This window comes from Primulina tabacum, chromosome 1, assembly GCF_025594145.1.
Source record: "Primulina tabacum isolate GXHZ01 chromosome 1, ASM2559414v2, whole genome shotgun sequence".
Classification (NCBI taxonomy): Eukaryota; Viridiplantae; Streptophyta; class Magnoliopsida; order Lamiales; family Gesneriaceae; genus Primulina; species Primulina tabacum.
The window spans coordinates 56,204,073-56,223,568 of NC_134550.1; the positions used below are offsets into that span (position 1 = coordinate 56,204,073).

The 19,496-nt window shown below is 37.8% G+C and overlaps 1 protein-coding gene across 2 annotated transcripts; it reads right to left on the reverse strand.

Moving 5' to 3' along the window:
• Positions 1-49: 49 nt before the first annotated feature.
• LOC142552316 (protein ARABIDILLO 1-like) lies at positions 50-18,524 on the reverse strand. 2 transcript variants are annotated; one of them, XM_075662060.1, is made up of 14 exons: positions 18,205-18,524; positions 17,727-17,842; positions 16,239-17,644; positions 15,903-16,061; positions 15,746-15,832; positions 15,487-15,618; positions 14,657-14,784; positions 14,424-14,511; positions 12,327-12,421; positions 10,754-10,817; positions 4,414-4,589; positions 1,722-1,940; positions 620-704; positions 50-492 (listed from the first exon to the last, which is right to left on the reverse strand). In XM_075662060.1, the coding sequence occupies exons 3-14, from the start codon at positions 17,583-17,585 to the stop codon at positions 301-303; spliced, it is 2,772 nt and encodes a 923-aa protein (XP_075518175.1). In that variant the 5' UTR covers positions 17,586-17,644; positions 17,727-17,842; positions 18,205-18,524; the 3' UTR covers positions 50-300. The 2 variants fall into 2 exon arrangements, with proteins under 2 accessions (XP_075518175.1, XP_075518167.1); XM_075662052.1 differs by having other exon boundaries at positions 16,239-17,842.
• Between the last annotated feature and the right edge of the window lie 972 nt (positions 18,525-19,496).

Genomic DNA, 19,496 nt, shown 5'->3' on the forward strand with positions numbered 1-19,496 from the left:
GAAACGATCTCACTTGGATAACTTTGACCCACATTTGTCACGAGTGCAATTGATGTCATACTCAGGCCCATACTTAATTAATGCGAATAAAATTAATATTTTGATTTTACACCCACCAACACCTCGAGCGCATAAATTAAAACCCAAAAAGGAAAATTTATTTCATCTCACAAGTCTCAATTTCAAATCATAGGATATGGAACCACGGTCGAATATAATGTAGGTAACTCGTCATCAAGAAAAATAAGCTGGACCTTTTTTCTGAGAATGGAATGCAGATTCTAAATGAAAAACTGTTATCTACACAGATGCTCTTCCGACAGAAGATTCCATGTGATGTTGCTCCAGATTTCTAAGCACGATACGAGCAAAAATTTTGGCTTCGAGTGTGGCACCTGTTGCTGCTGCTGCTGCACGAAGTACTCGAGGAGCTCCAGCGTTTTGGAGAAGGATCACGTGGTGCAGGGAGTGCCGGCCCCCAGGGATCGTAAACTTGAAAGGTTGAACAAGAGATGTCAACAAAATGCGAGCAGTAATAATCTAATTTATATATAGGTCAAGAATAATGAGGGGCGAGAATGTATGAATTTTGTCGTGTATGAATCCTTGTTTGATGTACCTGAAGAAGAGCAAATGCAGCACATGCCTTCAGAACAGAAGAAGGATTTCGTAGCATACCAACAAATCTTCCAATCTCAGCTCCACTGAATAAAAATAGAAGTATCAGGACAATAAGTACAGAAGTAGCCAAAGGTGCAAGACAATTATAGTTAGGCACCAACCAGAAAAAACTTCAGACACCACACAAAGAACATAGATTGAGGCTCACGAGGAATGATATAATAAAACTAGTATGTCAAAAAACTATTTTGCGAGTACTCTTTTGGTGTAAATGGTACAACTAACGGATTTCAATAATGCACTACGATAAAATATGTTATCAGAACAGTTCCCACCTACATCATGATAACATGGATAGCGGCAACTTACAAACAGAAAAGTGCTTTGAAAAAGTCATGAAAAGCTGGTAATCAGTAAGCAATTATCAAAATAATGTGGAGTTGATCTATATCCTCCTCCGGGAGTAATTCTCCCCAATCCCCACGTCTCAACACCATTAGATCACTGGCTCCTGATCCAAGGTCTAACGTTAACCATAGTGGAGAACACTCCATGTGTAGAATAGAAAATTCCAATAATGTGCGGAGATACATCGAACCCACAGAAATCCATTGTTTCTTCCCAGACAGTGTATTAATCATCTAACAATCTTTAGATAATAAGCAAAGTAAGTTTCCAAGCTCACATCAATGCAAATTTGGCAGATCCCACAATCAGCTTTCAAGTCTAATTTAGAACATGCACACAAATCCTTTTGTGCAATAAAAGATTGTCAAAACACAAGCACGAGAAATTGACAAATCCGGAGAGAGTGGTCAAAGTTTTTTATTCACAGAACTTGATCATGCAATGTGGCTAGCTAACTTAAAATGATTTAGAAAAATTTGTCGGTAGAACTGAAAGAATGTAAAATAAGTAGTCTCCCCTGGGATTTTGATTTAGATAGGTAAAGAACCGGTAAAATCCAGTTTACGTCAGTGATAAAGGAATATCATTCATACTGAATTAAGGGGAGAGTATCTCTACAAAACACCTCTCTCTCTCTCTCTCTCTAGAGAGATCTAGAGAGAGAGAGAGAGAGAGAGAGAGAGAGAGAGAACCTGCATCTAAGATGGCCTGCTTCTTGAATACGAGCACATTCTGTTACTTGATTCAATGCTGCAGGAGCTGATGAGACAGCAGCACTAGAAAAAGCATGGGGGTCAGTAAATGTCAAGAAAAATGCTTCAATCTGCTTCAAAGCCAATCTTCTGGCACCATCTAAGGTCATACTCTTGGAAGGACTAGTTGATGTTCCTATGTGGGCAATTTCATCAATTCTGCACATAAATTGAAAATTTCACAACGCTGTGGCCAATACCTGTCACTTTCCAAAAGCAATGGAGACGGGAAAAGTGAAGCATAAAAAAAATTCATAGAACCCCTATCCTTGAAAAAAGAAAAACTTTCAAATTTCAGCAGTTCATAACTTAAATTTTTTTATTTTTTATTTTTGAAGAAAGTACCAACAAATGAAAGAAAGCTTCTTGTTTGAATTCAATGGCTTGCCTGTGCATTATATGGAAGTCGGGCAACAGGAAAATATTGCATAGTCAAACAATTTATGATAAAATATATAACCACTCCAATTAAAACAAGTCCATTATTACGTGTAGCATACAGTTCTCTGAAGCACAAACTCCTTAGTGATACACGAGCCAATTTAGATTCAAAACTAATTTTAAAAGAAGGATATACTCATCTGGAACATTATTTTACATGTCAAAGTGCAGGGAATTATATACACAGTTTTTGCCATAGAAATTTCATTTGCCCCCCTTTAGGTATGTCCAAATAACACAAGTAGTTCTTCAAACAAATAATAAGGGGAAGAAGACGTACACATTTTAGTCACTTTTACACCCAAGCATGTTAACATTTTAAAACCTCAGGGAGTCAGGGCAGTAGATGCAAAAAACATCATCTGATTAGAGGTCTGAGTATAATGTATCAAGGGAGGCACAAGAAATTATCCAGATTTATTAAACCGAGTCAAGCGCATTAGAACTGAAAATCTTTGTCGAATACCAAGTCAGATGTTGCACAAATCTCGCTTGATAAAGTAAATTATTTAAAGTTGAAGGGGAAAGACTCGGTTCAAGTAGTTTGTTCAAAGGTGCTCCCAGAACCTTCAGATTTTTCGAGTGTACAGTATTCTTGAGATACACAGATGAACAAAATGTCCATGGATTATGATTCCAGATTAATACCCTTCGATTCCAGATTTATTGTTTACTGCCTTTCAGAAACAGCTCTTTACAAAAGACAAGATAATGCAATGAGAATGAGTGCAAATATGGTGCGTGATCACTGAGCTACGGAGTGGACATCCGCTATTGTAAAACTTGGAAAGATAATTAATTAACAAGAATGCTATAGAGATTTTAGGGATTGTTTCAACATATTCGTGCTTATCTAGCGTTTTTATTCTGTATTTTGCACTTATTTCGTCTTATTTTATATAGTTCCTAGGTTTGACCAAAGTATCGAAAAAGTTCAATTATAGAAAGGAGGTTAGGTAATTCAATGCCACATAGCAAAAGGCCCCAAAAAAACAAAAAAGGACCTTAAGAGAAAGGAAGGAATTTCCGAGGATCAATTTGGGCTGCCTCCGTACTCAGGTATGTATCGGTGTAAATTGAGCATATGCATTGTGAAGCAAAACGGTATCCCGACAAAAAAATCCTGAAAAATCTCAGAAAATCAGGAAAAGACGGAATTTCCATAAAACTCGATATTTTTTAGATTTTGGGAAGAGTTCAAGTCCAAGCATGACTCTTTTACGGGAAAAAAATATAAAATTATAAATACCAGGTCTTGGACAATTTTTATAGACTTTTGACGATTCCTTTTTTTACTGATGGGGTTTGAGAGGAAAGGAAGATAACTTTAAGGGAAATCACGTCAATCACGATGAGATTTTCTTATTTTCTTTCTAGAATTAATTTATATGAATTCAAACATTATGAAATAAATTTCTTTATACTAAAGATCTGACAGGGCCAAGACAATAATATGTTTTGATATTTGATTTGTTTGTAATGAAATTTAATTTTGCTCTCAATTATTGATTAAAGTTGGTTTATTATTGCTTGTAAATAACCTTGTCAATTATTACATATTTGTTGATATCAGCTAAAAGACGTCAATTAACACATAGTACAATCGACTAAGAATATAATTTAATTTATATGTGCAATTTTAGGTAAAACATTTAAATCTTACTTAAATTCAATTATGAGTAATTGGAATGTGACGTTTAAATAGGTAGATTAAATCGAGTGATTGATTAATAAAGAAATTAGTAGATTTCACCGTGATTGTGCAAAATTTGTCAATTGACTGAATTTTAACATGTGTGAACATAGTAGAGTTTAGCAATATCGTGTGTCTTGGTTTTTTTTTTATTTGAATATGAATTCTTCTTCGATCATTGCCCACTGATAGATTTAATTGGCAAATTTCCTTAGTTTTTAGTTTATTAGATTTAATATTTTACCTTGATCTCATTTATTTGATTTAGTCTAGCTTAAGTTAAGGAATTAAATACTGGTCTTTGTGAGACCAACTCAGACTCAAATCCGATTATATCATAACTTGGTGCACTTGCAATTTTCTCAACTGAAAAGATATGTCAATAATGAAATTTGCATTGTGTCAATGGAAGGTAAAACTAAAAGTGTATATACAATGACTACGAACAACAAAATGCTAATAAAATAATAGAAACCACGTCAGAGAATTGTTGAATACCTTCCGTCAAACATATAAGACAAGGCCAATGCAGACATAAAGCGTGCCATTTTTGATGTAGAAGAAGAACAAAGATGAACCAGCACAGGAACCCCCCCTTCCACGACAATTGAGAAAGCATTACAAGGATTGAAAGCAAGATTCCAAAGAGCTCCTGCCGCAGTCTCGTGTACATCCTGAAAATATAATGCATGTGCAAAGATTGTTTCACATTTTAGTGAGAAACAAAATACTAATCATATAAGGAGGAGTTAGTACTAAGTGTGATATAAGAAGCACGCATATTGATCCCAGATGATCAACAATACTTAGAAAGATTACATTATGCACTAGCTGGAAGCTAAGGTAGAAAAGGAGGAAGTTTATGGAATACCTTGCACACAAGCTCAAGAATAGTGGTGTCCTACAGTAACAAATATAGTCATGTAACAATATTTTGTGACTTGCTTGGATTTTGACCTACACGTATCTCGAAAGTATTGGAAGTTTGGTAACTAATTCGACTTTAAATTGCGAGAACGAACAATTGTATGAACAAAGAAAATTTGAGTAAAAGTTTATCTCCATCTTTCCACCATGTCGGGATCATGGGTATTCTTAAATTACCACTCATCACAACCCATCATTTTCGGGTGCTCTTGTTGACACTACACCAGCATTTGCATGACAGATGTGACTTATGCATCAACCCAAATTGTGAATGTCTCTCAAATTGCAGGACATGACAAGTAACTCGATGCCATTGGTGCAGCAGTTAGAGAAATCCTCCACGAGATGTCCGCCATTAAAAAACACACCAATCTTAACTCCAAAACTAAAATCCACAATCGCCAGCAACTCATTTGCCTCAGCTAATGCTCCTTCTGGTGGAGATGCTTGATAAGTTCATTTTATACGTATATTTCGTCGGTTTAATTTGTCGATATTGGGCTGTTTTGATGTTTTAATCAACATTTATAGTTATTTATCTTTGTTTTTGGTTATGTATAGATGAAAATAGAAAAGTAAAGTAAGATATATCATGAGGAAAAAGTCCAAGTTGGAGTACCTCGATGCCAAACAACTAGTGAGAAATGCCACGGCAAAGGTTTCGTGCCGTACCATGGCCCCGAAAGAAAAAGAATGTGTGTACAAGGCCATGCACCACCATGAAAAAAATTGTGTATCTTTGGTGCTGGGTCGGTCCCGAATGGACGAACAACCAGAGGTCACTAACCATAGGCTTGAACAATGTCTTTGCGGCTATGCGATGGAACTTCTGATGAGTCGACTCAGCACTCCATGGAACTTGAAGATTTAGGGGACTTTTTTGAATTATCTCCGAGTAAGGTTTTCATTGTACCCAATCCTTCTATTCTTGATCAAAATTATTTCCATTCTATTTCTTTCTCGGGTTCAAATATGGGGTTGGGGGGAGGGGTAGAGAATAAAGGAGGGGTGGGGAATTCGCAAGTGGTTGAAGAGTCGGGTATGTCGGGGAACAATTCTTTAGGGCAGCAATACGGGACGGAAGCAAGGAGTTGTGAGGGCCTGGAGATGCTGGAAAGTGAGTGGGCGGTTGAAAATGAGTGTCTATCTAAGATGGGTGTAGAAAAAGTGGAATTTTCTGATATTCAAGAAGACAGGAAGGATGGTGGTGAGACAAAAGTGTAGGTTCAGTTAGAGTGTGAGGGTTGATGAAGTGTATCGATGAAAGTTCTTTCATGGAATATTAGGGGTGGGGTTTCAGCTAGACACAAGGGATTGATACGTGCCGTCCTTGCTAAAGAAAAAAACAGAAAAAAAGAGGTGGTGGATAGGAGATTTATTGCAAGTATATGGAAATCAAGGTTTGTGGAGTGGTTAGTTTACCTGCAGTTGGTCAGGGGGGATTTTGATTATGTGGGATCCAAGGTTCATTTCAGTTAAGGATAACTTGATAGGGGAATTTTCGGTTTCAGTCCATATTCAAAAGGATGAGTACACTGATTGGTGGTTTAGGCTGTGTATGGGCCATGTAAACCAAGATTCAGAAATAATTTGTGGGATGAATTGGCCGGGTTGAGAGTTGTATGTGGCGATAGATGGTGTTTGGGAGAAGATTTTAATGTGGTTAGAACGTCAAGTGAGAAAATGAATAGTCGATCACAGAATTCGAGCATGCTATGTTTTGATACATTGATACAAGAACTGGAGTTGTGTGATCCACCTTTACCGAATGGAAAGTTCACGTGGTCGAATTTTTAAGGGATTCACCAATTTGTTGCAGATTGGACAGATTCTTGTTCACGGCAGGATGGACCGAAACTTATCCATTTTATAGACAAACAATCTTGCCAAGAATCACATAAGATCATTTTCCAGTGGTCTTGGATTTGGAAAAAAGTAAGTGGGTCCGAAACCTTTTAGATTCGAGAACGTGTGGTTGAGGGACAAATGTTTTAAAACTTTAGCAATATCGTGGTGGAACAATGCGGAGTTTTAAGGATGGGAGGGATACAAATTTATGATGAAACTCAAGGCGATGAAGGTTGAAATTAGAAGATGGAATGCAGAGGTTTATGGGATGGTGGAAATGAAAGTAGCGGAGTTAAGACAAAAATCAGCATATTGGATGTATTAGAGAGTGAGGATCAGGGATCGGAAGAAGTATCGAATGAAAGAAAAGAGGCAAAATGGTTGTTAGATGAGTTGATATGTCGAAAGAATCAAATCAATTATAAAAAAACATGATTAAATGGATCAAAGAGGGAAATCAGAATTCTAAATTTTTCCACTCACTTTTAAGACTACCATTAACAGATTGGAAAGGGATGCTGGATCGATTACGAGTGATGAGGATGAAATTGTCTCCATTATTTTGAAGTTTTTTAAGGACTTGTATAGTTTGACATATGCGAGAAGTTGGGGATTGAAGGAGTGGAGTGGTGCCCCATTGATGGAGTTTTGAGTCGAGAGTTAGAGAAGCAGTTCTCAGAATAGGAGATCAAGAAAGCAGTTTTTCAGTGTGATGGGGGTAAGAGTCCGGGGACTGATGGGTTTACTTTGGCTTTTTTTCAATAATGGGGATATAGTTAAAAAAGATTTAATGAAGGTTTTCAATGATTTCTTTCGCACCGGAATCATAAATGGTGTAACCAACAAAACATATATTTGTTTGATCCGGAAAAAAAAAAAAGAATCTATCAAAGTGAAGGATTTCAGACCGATTAGCTTTACAACAAGCTTGTATAAAATTATAGCAAAAATCTTCACTGCGAGGATCAGGAATGTGATATCAGAGACAATATCATAATCTCAGAATGCTTTCGTTGAGGGAAGACAAATACTCGATTGTGGCCTTATAGCGAATGAACTACTCGAAAAGGGAATGAGGAAGGAGAAGAAAGGATGGGTGTTTAAGGTGGATTTCGAAAAGGCTTATGACAATGTGAATTGGGAATTCCTGGATTTTGTTTTGATGAAAAAGAGGTTTGGAGGGAGATGGAGAAAGTGGATTAAAAGATGTATGTCGAACGTAACATTTTTTGTTATGATTAACGGGAGGCCAAGGGAAAAATTAACGCGCATAAAGAGGTTAGACATGGAGATCCACTGTCGACTTTATTGTTCAATTTGGTAGTGGATGTGCTAGGGAGATTGATTGACAAAGCTAAGGAAAGGAATTTTTTATAAAGGGGATCGAGGTTGGTAGAGAAAAGATACAGATATCCCACATTCTGTTTGCAGACGACACACTATTTTTGGTAAGGAATTGGGTACATATCAGGTCTTTGGTTCAAGTTGTGAAATCATTTTGTCATATGTCTGGATTAAAAATCAACTGGGAAAAAAGTGCTCTCTTGAGTATCTACTGTGAACAAAGAGAAGTTGAACTGTTGGCACAACAAATTGGATGTGATAAGGAGATTTGGCCAATTACGTATTTGGGAATGCCTTTAGGTAGAAATCCGATAAAAGCATCGTTTTGGAAACCCATTGTGGCTAAGATGTCGAAAAAATTGGCAAGTTGGGAAAAAATTTATTTGTCAAGAGGGGGAAGATTAACATTGATATCATCGATTTTAAATGCAATTCCGATATATTACATGTCTCTTCTTAGGGTGCCTAAAGGTATAGCGGAGTTGATGGAGAGGATTTCAAGAAATTTTCTTTGGGATGGAGCGGATGGAGATGTGCATAGCCACCTGGTCCCGTGGGAGCATGTGTGCAAACCTAAGGAAAAAGGTGGATTGGGTGTTGGGAATATTATCTTGAGAAACAAGCCCATGTTGGGCAAGTGGTGGTGGAGATTTTGTGCGGAAGATGGGACGTTGTGGAAGAAAGTTATTGTAAGTATATATGGTTTACAAGAGAATGGGTGGGATGCGGGGTTGGCAAGAAACGTTACGTTCTGACGCCCTTGGAAGTTTATTTCTCGAATATACCCGACTTTTCAGCAGCGTGTCTCTAATGAAGTGAGAGGAGGTAACAAGGCGAGATTTTGGGAAGATAGGTGGTGGAGGGATTCTTCTTTCAAAAAACTTTTTCCGGCTTTATTTCAGTTATCAGATGTTCATAATTTGCCTATTTCTTACTTTGTCCATTTTGATAATGCATAGTCTACTCAATCATGGGACTTCCATTTTAGAAGGGCGGTCGGAGATGTAGAGATTTTCCAGTTGTCTGAGTTATTAGGTATGTTAGAGAGCACTACATTGATTGAAGGGGTAAATGATTTCCCAGTGTAAAGAGGGGATTCTTCTGGTTTTTTTTCGGTCAAATCATTCTTCGAGTCTTTTTTTCCACACACTCGTTTTCCAGTTTTTCCTCTATTCAATCAAATTTGGAAGGTTCCGGTTCCAAAAAAAATCAAGTATTTTCATGGACAGCGACTCAGGGTAAGCTACCGACCTCGGAGATAATGCAAAAAAAGTGGCCCTCAATTGCTATTTGCCCAAATTGGTGTGTTGTGTAGAAATGAAGCGGAAACTAAAGATCATATGCTCATCCAATGTCCATTCACGACCGGATTGTGGGCTATAGCTTTTCAAGAGCTTGGTTTTGTTTGGGTGACGCCGAAGTCAACAGGGGATTTATTTTCTATGAATTTAGGACAGCTAACTGGCAAGAGGAGAAGAATTTTTTGGCAAGTCGTGGTTCATTGCATATGCTGGATAGTATGACTTAAAAGAAATAGAAGAATTTTTTATGACAAGGAAGAAACTAGAGAACAATGCTGGAAAAAAATCAAGATCACAGTAGCTATGTGGATCGGCACTCATGATGACTTGAAGAATGTCTCGATATTAGATATATTGCGAGATTGGGCTTTTGTGTATCGTTAAAACAACTTTCGTCATATGTACTTCATGATGTAGTGGACCACTAGTCCACCGATGTAATTTGTTCTTAACATATCATTAATAAAATAACGTTTTTTTAAAAAAAAACTTATCTGAAACGAGAGAAAGAAACAAGTATCATTTTATTTACAGATGTTCAATATGTTTCCTATGTTAATTGAGTTCTTAAATTCTAGTCCACAAACACTACGAGCTGCCAGGTACATCGGTCAAGGTTTCATGATTACCTTGTCCTACGCGAATCGTTTACCTGTACCTATTCAATACCCCTACGAAAAATTGGACACATCAGAATGTTTCCGAGGCCGAATCCACTTGAATTTGATAAATGCATTGCTTGTGAAGTACTTGTTCGCGTGGAATCTTTCTTTCAACTAGATAGTATTCTCTACAATCTCAAGCAAAATATGGCCAATACTAAAAATAATATGAAGCGACCTGCCGATAAGAAAAGATGATGCACAATATCGAGTCAGTAATCAGTACTGGTCAGGCTTCAATCTTATGGACAGAACTCGACCTGCAACCAACAATACTCGAAACACAACCGCTGTTTTACAGGCCATATAATGTTCTTGCTCGGACTGCAGTCATAGCATACCACCAACTTCCTACCAGTCCTGAATCCATCATGTCATTCAGGTTTCTCCCCTCGGAAGTTATTACGATAACCATAACTTACACCCTCCGCCACTCCAGAAAAATCAATTGTTAGTAATGTCTGATCCTACCACGATCTTTCTTACAATCACGAACATTACAATAATCTTCGATAAAGAATAGTTAGTGGCCAGTTATATGGTTTTCTGGATTATATCCACTTTTAACATGAATGCAATCGATGATACTTACAGAAGTTAGTTATGTCAATTAGTGAAAATCAGAATCGCAAGTGAAGGGATTTTATAGTGGAGAAAAAGAAATGAAAAACCACATTTACCTAACATGCTTGGATTGCAAAAATGACAACCCAAAAAAACCCAAATGACAGTTATGGTGTTAATACGAAAACTCACCGCAGCATCTGATTGTGCCAGTGCAATTAGAGGTGCCACACCGCCTTCTCGACCAATGGCAATGCTATTACAAGAAACATATTGTCAAAAAATAAATTAATAGATAATAATTGGTCAAAAACTATATATCCACCAAATATGGATAGATATGCCGCAAAACTGACACATTATAAAGCATAAAAGATGGTATACAGAAGAGCTGTCGACAAATAGCAAAACTCCATTGTCCAATTCTAAGCTTACAATAGACACGCCAGTATAATTTGATCTAAGTTGTAGATGTGGATGAGATTTGTTCTTGTTGTTATGCTTCACCACCAACCAATTTACTGCAATTCTTTCGTTGATTTTGGTTATGCCAGGATAGAATTCATCTAACTACCTGGTGTCAACCCACCGAAAAATGGAAAAAAAAAAGCTGAAGGCATGAATGTTTAAACAAACAAGGTAACTAGGTAAGCAGCTACAAGTTTTTGAGGTTAGGGTTGAAATTTTTCTTGCAAAGCCTTTCAATACTCCATACCATAATTATCAAAGACGAGAGGCGCCACTAGGCAAGGACCCTGTGCCTGGGGTCATCTCAGGCGCAGTTGAGGTCATCTCAGGCACAACGATTTATTAAGACGAGCCCGGACACTCGCCTGAAATAGCCTTGGAAGTTTACTCGGGCACTGGGTGAATTTTTTTAATTATTTGTTTAAAACAAATAGCCCAAACCCAAATCCTAGCAACCCAGAGCCCCAACATTGGAATGAAAAGAAGAGACCACTGAACAAAGAACGAGGTGAGAGCATCTACATTCAAAACAACCAAAAAGACCGATTTCACATCTTTTGTATGAAAAGGAAGAAGAAAATGATGTTGATAAAAAAATGATCAAATTCAAGAAGAATACAAGTCCGAAATTTCTGGGGACTCAGATGATTCAATGGAAGAAGATGAACTTAATTTGGATGATTGAAGAATTTTAATCATATTACTAATTACTACGAATTTATTAATTTTTTTGTGTGATATCGTGACTTAATTATTTCACATTTTAATATATTTATACTAAGATAATTTTTTTATAAAAAAAATTAAAAAATGCACGTCTTGCTGTAAGGCGCGCGCCTCGCCCTTGCGTCTCAGGCTCCATGGCCCTTGTGAGCCTCGGTGTGCCTTGCGCCCTTGACAACTATGCTCCACACTGAAATTGATATCATGGAACAACATAATTTAATAATGCGAACAATTATTCTCTTCAACACTCGGACATGCTCATGAGAACCTTAGCCTCAACGGTTTTGGTTTATGTGACCCAAGCTTTAGGAAGAGTTAAGCTGTGCATTAGCTGTTTGTTGTGTCCGTGGAGGCCCACAAGTATCAATAAAGTTACAATGGACTTGGTTTGCATTAAAAATCTCCTTGAATGGATATCAAAATAAATAGAAGTTTGCTTTGGTCATTTCTACTAAACTGGATTGGTGCAAATTGGGTATACAGAAAAACTATGCAGAGCTTTTCACATTACATCTGCCAAAGACCATCATCTGAAGCAGAAATATCATACAAACAACTGTAATGCTTATACCTATTTGCTTCTGAAACTGACAATCCCCAAAGAGCACCGGCAGCCCTCTCCTGAAGGCCGTGAGAGGCATTTGAACAGGAACGTGCTAGAACAACCTATGGATCACAAAAAATTGAACAGCCAGCATGAGCTGGAATTCTTCTGCGAAGTTATTATAAACACCAAGTCAATTGATAAGAACCATTGGTGGTGTAAGAGTAGAGTAGAGCAGAACAGAGGGAAAAGGTAATACCAGACAAATCATGTAAAACTCCGATGAATACAGTACAATTGCCGTAGATAGCTTTAAGAGAAATAACAATTTTGCTACTATGTTAAAAGCAATTTTGAGATAGTTCACACAGAATGCAGACAAAATCAACACAATCTGATATTATAAGTTATAAAATGAAGTAAATTAGAATGCAACTTAATTTCCCCGCCTATTAGAGATCCACAAACTGGATCAAGAGTTACTGGCCCAATTTACAAATAATAGTATCTAACTATCATCATAACATAGGCAAAAGAACATATACACTCTTGCACACCATTTCAACAAGAATACAAAAACTTTTGGCAAAGATAAGACATAATATCAGACACAGAAATATCACTCGAGTGAACATTCCTCAACCATTGAGCGACTAAACCAAAATTTAAGGACTACTTTATGCAGTTGATTAACAACACTGTCAAAGTCAACACGTACTTATCCATATTCATAGAGTGGATGAGTACATCCGCTAGTACATCAAATATCCTCAAAATAATTCTCAATGGGTAGTCAAGACTCCAGCACATACACATCAACAAAACCAACTATCTAAAAACAAGGTAATGTAACATAAAGCTGGTGATGTTTTCTAAGCTTGTGTACCAAGTTGGGAGGTAATAGACTAACATGTAATATTTAATTAAGTGTAAACTTTTCCAGGATATATTTCCTTGTGATATTAGTGAAAAAGATGTTACATACAACAATGACAATTTTGGAAGATTCATGCTATTAGCCTCCACGGGAGAGACCACAAAATACAAGCATGAATGTGATAATGGTAAGACTTATCTATGAGAGACTCAACGATGTGCACTGAAAACTTGCTCATAACTGTGACAGCACATTCCCGACCTGCACAGGGTTATAAAACCCGAGTGCCTGGCTGGGTAGGAATGTGCACAGCTCGTGCATACTGCATACGATGCACACTAATAGTGCTTGCTTCTCCTACTACTGATTTTTCCTGATTTCATAGGTCCAAACTTAAGCTTAAGCATAAGCACATATTCTTGATGCTTTTAACATAATGAAATACCTTTAACTAGCTAGGAAAGCACATACCTAGCAAAAGCAAGAAAAAGCTATTTAAAAAATTATTTATTATTGATGTCTGAACTTGTGGTTGATGCAAACGAAGTCATGTAAGCCATAATGTATTGCAAAAACAATAAGTTTGTTTTATAAGTAGTGCACTAAAGTACGCCAATCCCATTATCTTATATAAATGACAGAGGAAGGCAAACACCAAAGACATAGATATAAAAATCTCCAGCAGACAATGAAGTATATGATTCATCGCTTTTCTAGACACAAGCATGTCATCATAACCCCACCAGAATTCCAGCAAACCAAATTGCCTCCACCACAGATACATCTGGTTCGCTGATTATCATCACACAGAGGCTCAAATTCTTGACCTTCTGGGAAGTGGTAGCTCATTTGAAGTAAGTTCAACAACTCGAAGAAATATATAACACAACAAAAATCAACTATAAAAATTTCTTCAATCTATCATGACTATTTCAGGCAGAGTGAAATTGAGAATGTGATAACTTTTGGAAAGGTCCATACCATAAATCAGTTAGGACCAGTATATGATGCCTAAAAGTGAAAGTAACTAAGACATGCATTTGATATTGTTCCAATATAATAGGCTGTCCTAGAACGTAAGTGACCCAGTGAATCTATATCCTTACCTTCATGCTTTTTCTTTTTGACAAATGTACGGTTTCAAACAGTTGGATTTTGCAAAATTAACCCACAGTTTCCTCTAAACTATTAGTTGCTTGGAAGCAATCAAGAATATCTAACTGATGTACTGCATAAAAATGCCATACCAATGCCTCAACTCCACCAGCTGCCGCAATTGCTTCCCGATTTCTGTCATCAAATGATAAATTCCATAATGCACCAGCAGCTTCTTGCCTAAAAATCAGCCAATATTGGAGCTATTTTCACTCAAAGGAAATTAATACATTTACATGACAAGGAAAACCCAGAAATAACCAACCTCATGCAAAAATGCTAAAAACTTGACATAGCCAATGAAACTTCAGTAAATATACACTACCTAACACCATCATGGAGAGAGCGAGTAAGTTGCACTAGAGCTTCAAGAGCTCCTGCCTCTTGTCCCACAGAAGCATTATTACTATTGCTATCTCCATGAGCAGCCAAATTCGCCAAAGCCCGAGCTGCCTGCACAATGACACCAAGGTGTGTCACTTAGAAACTGGATACAACTTTTCTCATATGCCAGGAGATTTTTCCACGCAAATAATTAATTGAAGGTAAGACAGCCATGGAGTAGAATCTGATAATTCAAAAATCACTAACATCTCTGGACTGCTATAAAGCATGTGCAAACCCAGCAAGGGTGTGAAACAAAATAAAAATTTTATAAAAAAATTATAAAAATTAAATTTCAACCCTAAAAACATATTAAATCCCCCTTCATTCCCATCACTCCCCTCCAGCTAAATTTCTAGGTGTGCCCCGGTATCTGGTTTCGATCCATATCCCAGCAAGGCATATGCCTGAACGCACTCACTTAGATTTAGATAGAAGAACGGTATGCCAGTTGAGTTCTTTCGAACCTATTCCCCGAGCGGGAAGCTTTAGGCCTTAGTAACAGAAAACCTAATGAAGAGCACAAGTCCCCGCCGAGAAAACAACTCCAAATGACTTTACAAACAAGTTGTAAATATTGACTTCCGAAACATGAAAACAAAGAATGTAAGAAGACTCTACAAACAAATTATCTTGGGACAACTTTCTGTAAAGCATCAATCATCAAGGATGGCCAAACTCCTAATTATAAATTTAACCTATCAAGAGCGTTAAATAAATATAAGGAATATTCATGGTTCAATATTCCATTCAGTTGAAACAAAACACCACCTGCTCTTGCACTCCTTCAACCTTGCAATTCCGAACAAGGGATACCAAGCAATGTACACCGCCCACCGCAGCAACCTCCATGCTACATTTATCATCTGCAGCCAAATTCGCCAATGCACCAGCCGCACGTTCCTAAAATCAATTGAAGAAAAATAACCCACTGGAGCACGTTAATGCAACTCTGAGTCCATTTCAATTATAATACACCTCTATGCATGAACAAAGTGCAAATAAGAACAATTTCCCTTTTAAAACATACCAATACTCCTTCACCACCAATACAACTCGACCATTTGAAGATGAGGTCAACTAAAGCTTTTATAGCGCCAGCTTCAGCAATGGTACCCTGGAATAATCAAAGGAATAAAGCATGAAATGCCATGAAATTGAAGTAAAACATACAGCAGAGATATAACCTTATGCTCTTCACCAACGGAAAGATTCCACAGTCCTCCTGCAGCCTCTTCAGCAACCAATCTGTTTACAGACCGAGCAAGATTTGCAAGAATCCGGATGCCTCCTTCATCAGCCACAGCTTTCGCAACATTGGTATTCACCGATAAGTTAGCAATGGCCTACACAGAAAAGCAATTTCAGCATTTGGTCAACAACTAAGTATTGCTTCCTCTACCATCTGAAAAGGCGGGAGTAATTTACAATAAGATCAATAGATGATGACAGGGACAGATTAATTGCACGAGCTAAACTATGGGACAACATTCTCAATAAGGCATCGATGAAAGAGATCTCACCTTAGCAGCTTCTGCCTGAAGCCCCTCCCTCCACGAGCAGGCAAGATTTAGGAGAAGGCGAACGCCACCGTCTCGCAAAACTGCCTCAGCCCTTCCAGTGTCTATACTTGCACTTTCATCATCAATTACAACAAAAGTTGCAAGAGCCATGGCTGCCCTTTCTTGAACTTCCTCCTGGGCACTCTGCATGCAACTAAGCAACAAAGTTGTTCCTTGGTTGAGCCAGAATTTATCCAAACCACGAGGATTGCTCTCAGAAACTCGTAGAAGTGAACTTGAAATTATCCATTCCAACCAATTCAAGATTCCATCCAACTTCCTATCCTTGATATTCAAGCTTCTCCAATCTAAGAAAATATTCCTCTTGTTCTTTGGTGTATTGACAAATAGGGTTGCTACTCCTTTAAGAATGTCTGTGAAGGCAGCTAGCAGCACTTTACCTTTATTATGTTTAATGGAGAGAAAGGTGGTATCCACCTCTTCTTCAAGTGCCGGACAATTCAAGGCACAGAAAACCTTCAAACTAGGCAAGGATGAAAAAAATTTTGAAACAGTTGTGGGGGTAATATCTGTTCTGGAGGCATCTAAGCCTGTCAGGTTTGGTGGATTACTCCATTTTTGCAACACCAAATTCCAATTTATATTAGTTGTCCCCGCAACTGAAAGGAAACGAACTGATGCAAAATTTCCCAGGTATGTTTCATCTACCTTTCGGCAGTCAATGAATCCAATATCAGTCAAATTCGGGCAATGTTTTGCCAAAGCATTGACAGCATCTGCATCCACTTCATGTACACCTGAAAGTCGAAGTTTCTGCAGCCGCGGACAGCAAATTGCTATGGCTTTTACAGCATCACTGGTAATCTTTTCACAGAAATCTGGCCCCAACTGAAGGCACTCTAGCGCTTCGTGCCGCGCTGCAAGTACAGAGAGAGTGGCATCGGTCATTTTTCTACAACAGTCAGCGCTGATCTCACGCAAATTATTAGCGTGGAGGTTTATAATAGCATCGGCGCATTCAGGACCACGAAAACGAAGCTTCTGCAGATTCTCGCACCGAGAGGCCAGAGATACAGCAGCCGCAGAATCGAACTTGTGGGGCCGCAGATCCAATACGTGCCACAGACAAGGTGATTTACCCAGAGTCCTCCATGTGCGGCAGGTTGACGACAGACTCGCCCGGTCACGATAGTTCAGACACGAGAAAAGCTGAAGTACAGTGTCATCAGGTAGTTTGGTCCAATCAACCATTCCTTTCTCATTCAAACTCAAATTCTCATCGATCTCAGGGCATTCAACTTTCTCTTTGCCCTTCTTAACAACTCTCCTCCGCACCCTCCTACTCATGCTTGAACCGCTTCAGCACAAGCACGCTCTCCCACGGCAAGTAAAGAAGCTATCAACAACTAGGTACTTCAAAATAGCCTGAGATGATGCACTGTATGATAAACTCTATATACTCAATCCTAAAGCCAAAAAAATAATAACCTGGCGAACAGTATGTGATGAACTGCCTCTTCCCTTAATTTCTCCCAGCTGCCAAACCAGAAACCACTATACCCCAACGATCCTACTAATCACCGGTTGCAACAATGTCCTCGGACCTGAAACCATTAAAACCAATCAATATTGGTCACAGTTCATAAGCGCAAAAGACAAGCATCCATTACATATTAAAGACTCCATTTTTTTCATAATCGTTGATGTAATTCAGGTGGCATAAGTCAAAAACACTTTAATCTCAAAACCCACATCCAGAAACGAGCAAAGCTTCCTCAGATGAACCACGAATGGACCCAGGAACGTTAACAATCCATAAATCAGAAACCCACCAATAACATCAAGCGCGATAAAACAGAATATCAAGCCTCAAACAGCACGCAAAAAATCCTTGCTCGAGATAGGATGAATACCCAATCATAAGTGAATCATATTAAGGCGAAATCAATTACACTTTCATTCGTACCTGAGTTTTCTAAGCTTTGTGGGCGTCGAGCAAAACCTTTAACTCTCCAATCTACGATAAATCTATAGCCCATTGAGGGAAATTGCATTTGTGAAACCTTGTATATGTTTCAGTGACGATACCTGATGCACAGCAAAATCAAATCGACTCAAATCTTTATCCGTGAAAACGCCTCGTTCCTTTACATTCATTCATTCGATTACACTTGCGCAGACAAAAGACAAAAGGAGAAAGGGTAGGAGAGAATTGTGCCGAAATATCAAAGACGGCGACGAAACAAAGACCAAAATTAAGTGCCTTGAAAGCTTGAAATGCCACATTCTGTGAGTAATTGATATTTCCACATAATTCAGAGAAAATAAATAATTTTGAATAACATAGATCTTGAATACAAATAAAAAAATTATATCATTCATTCTTTCATGTTATTTTATATGACATCAATGCAAAATGTGCAGTCTTGTACTAAGAGAAGTGATACATCACTTGATAATTACAAAGCTCAAACGTTTACGCGTCAATACAAAATGCGCAGCCTTGGATCGAGTCAATTCGTATCACGAATATAGATCTTTATGACAGTGTAACTAGATACATATTCATTTATAATTGGTTTGGACATGTCAAATTTTACTTGCACTCTCGATTATGGATTTTTATTTATTATTTAGATTTTCAGATGTATAAATTTGGATATTGATATGATTTATCAGATAAATTATTCAACAAACAAGAGACACTCTACTATTTTTATTTCAAAAAATTTCTCCTATGTCTTTGGTTGTAGGGAGTGACCATACATTAATTCATAAAATGCCTACTTGTCTATAATGTACGGAGACTTTGAAATGTATTACACGTACATTTAAACTCGACATTGGACACATTTGTGCTCCGGCTCTAGTTCTTTGAGCATGAAAAGCAACCTCCACCAAGAACATCAACCGCATAACATCCACGGGAAGTGGAACAGCTCCCAACAAAACAAATTGGCCGAGGAGATATTAAATGAAACAACATTGAACCTGCAAAGTCGACACAAGATTTAAATGCGAGCGAGTCTTAACACGTTAAATTAAATATTACAAGCCAACTCGTAGTTGCATATAGCTGTCTTTAGATTGTAAAGTATCATATCCAAGAACACACTACGATTTTAGGATATTATATCAGTTAAAGGGAGGATTTTAACCCGGAGAGGTTAGTTCACATGCCCAGAATGCAACTGTTGATGCTGATTGTGATCATGGCGCGGGTTATGCTTGAAATTTAACCATTATATATGCGACCAT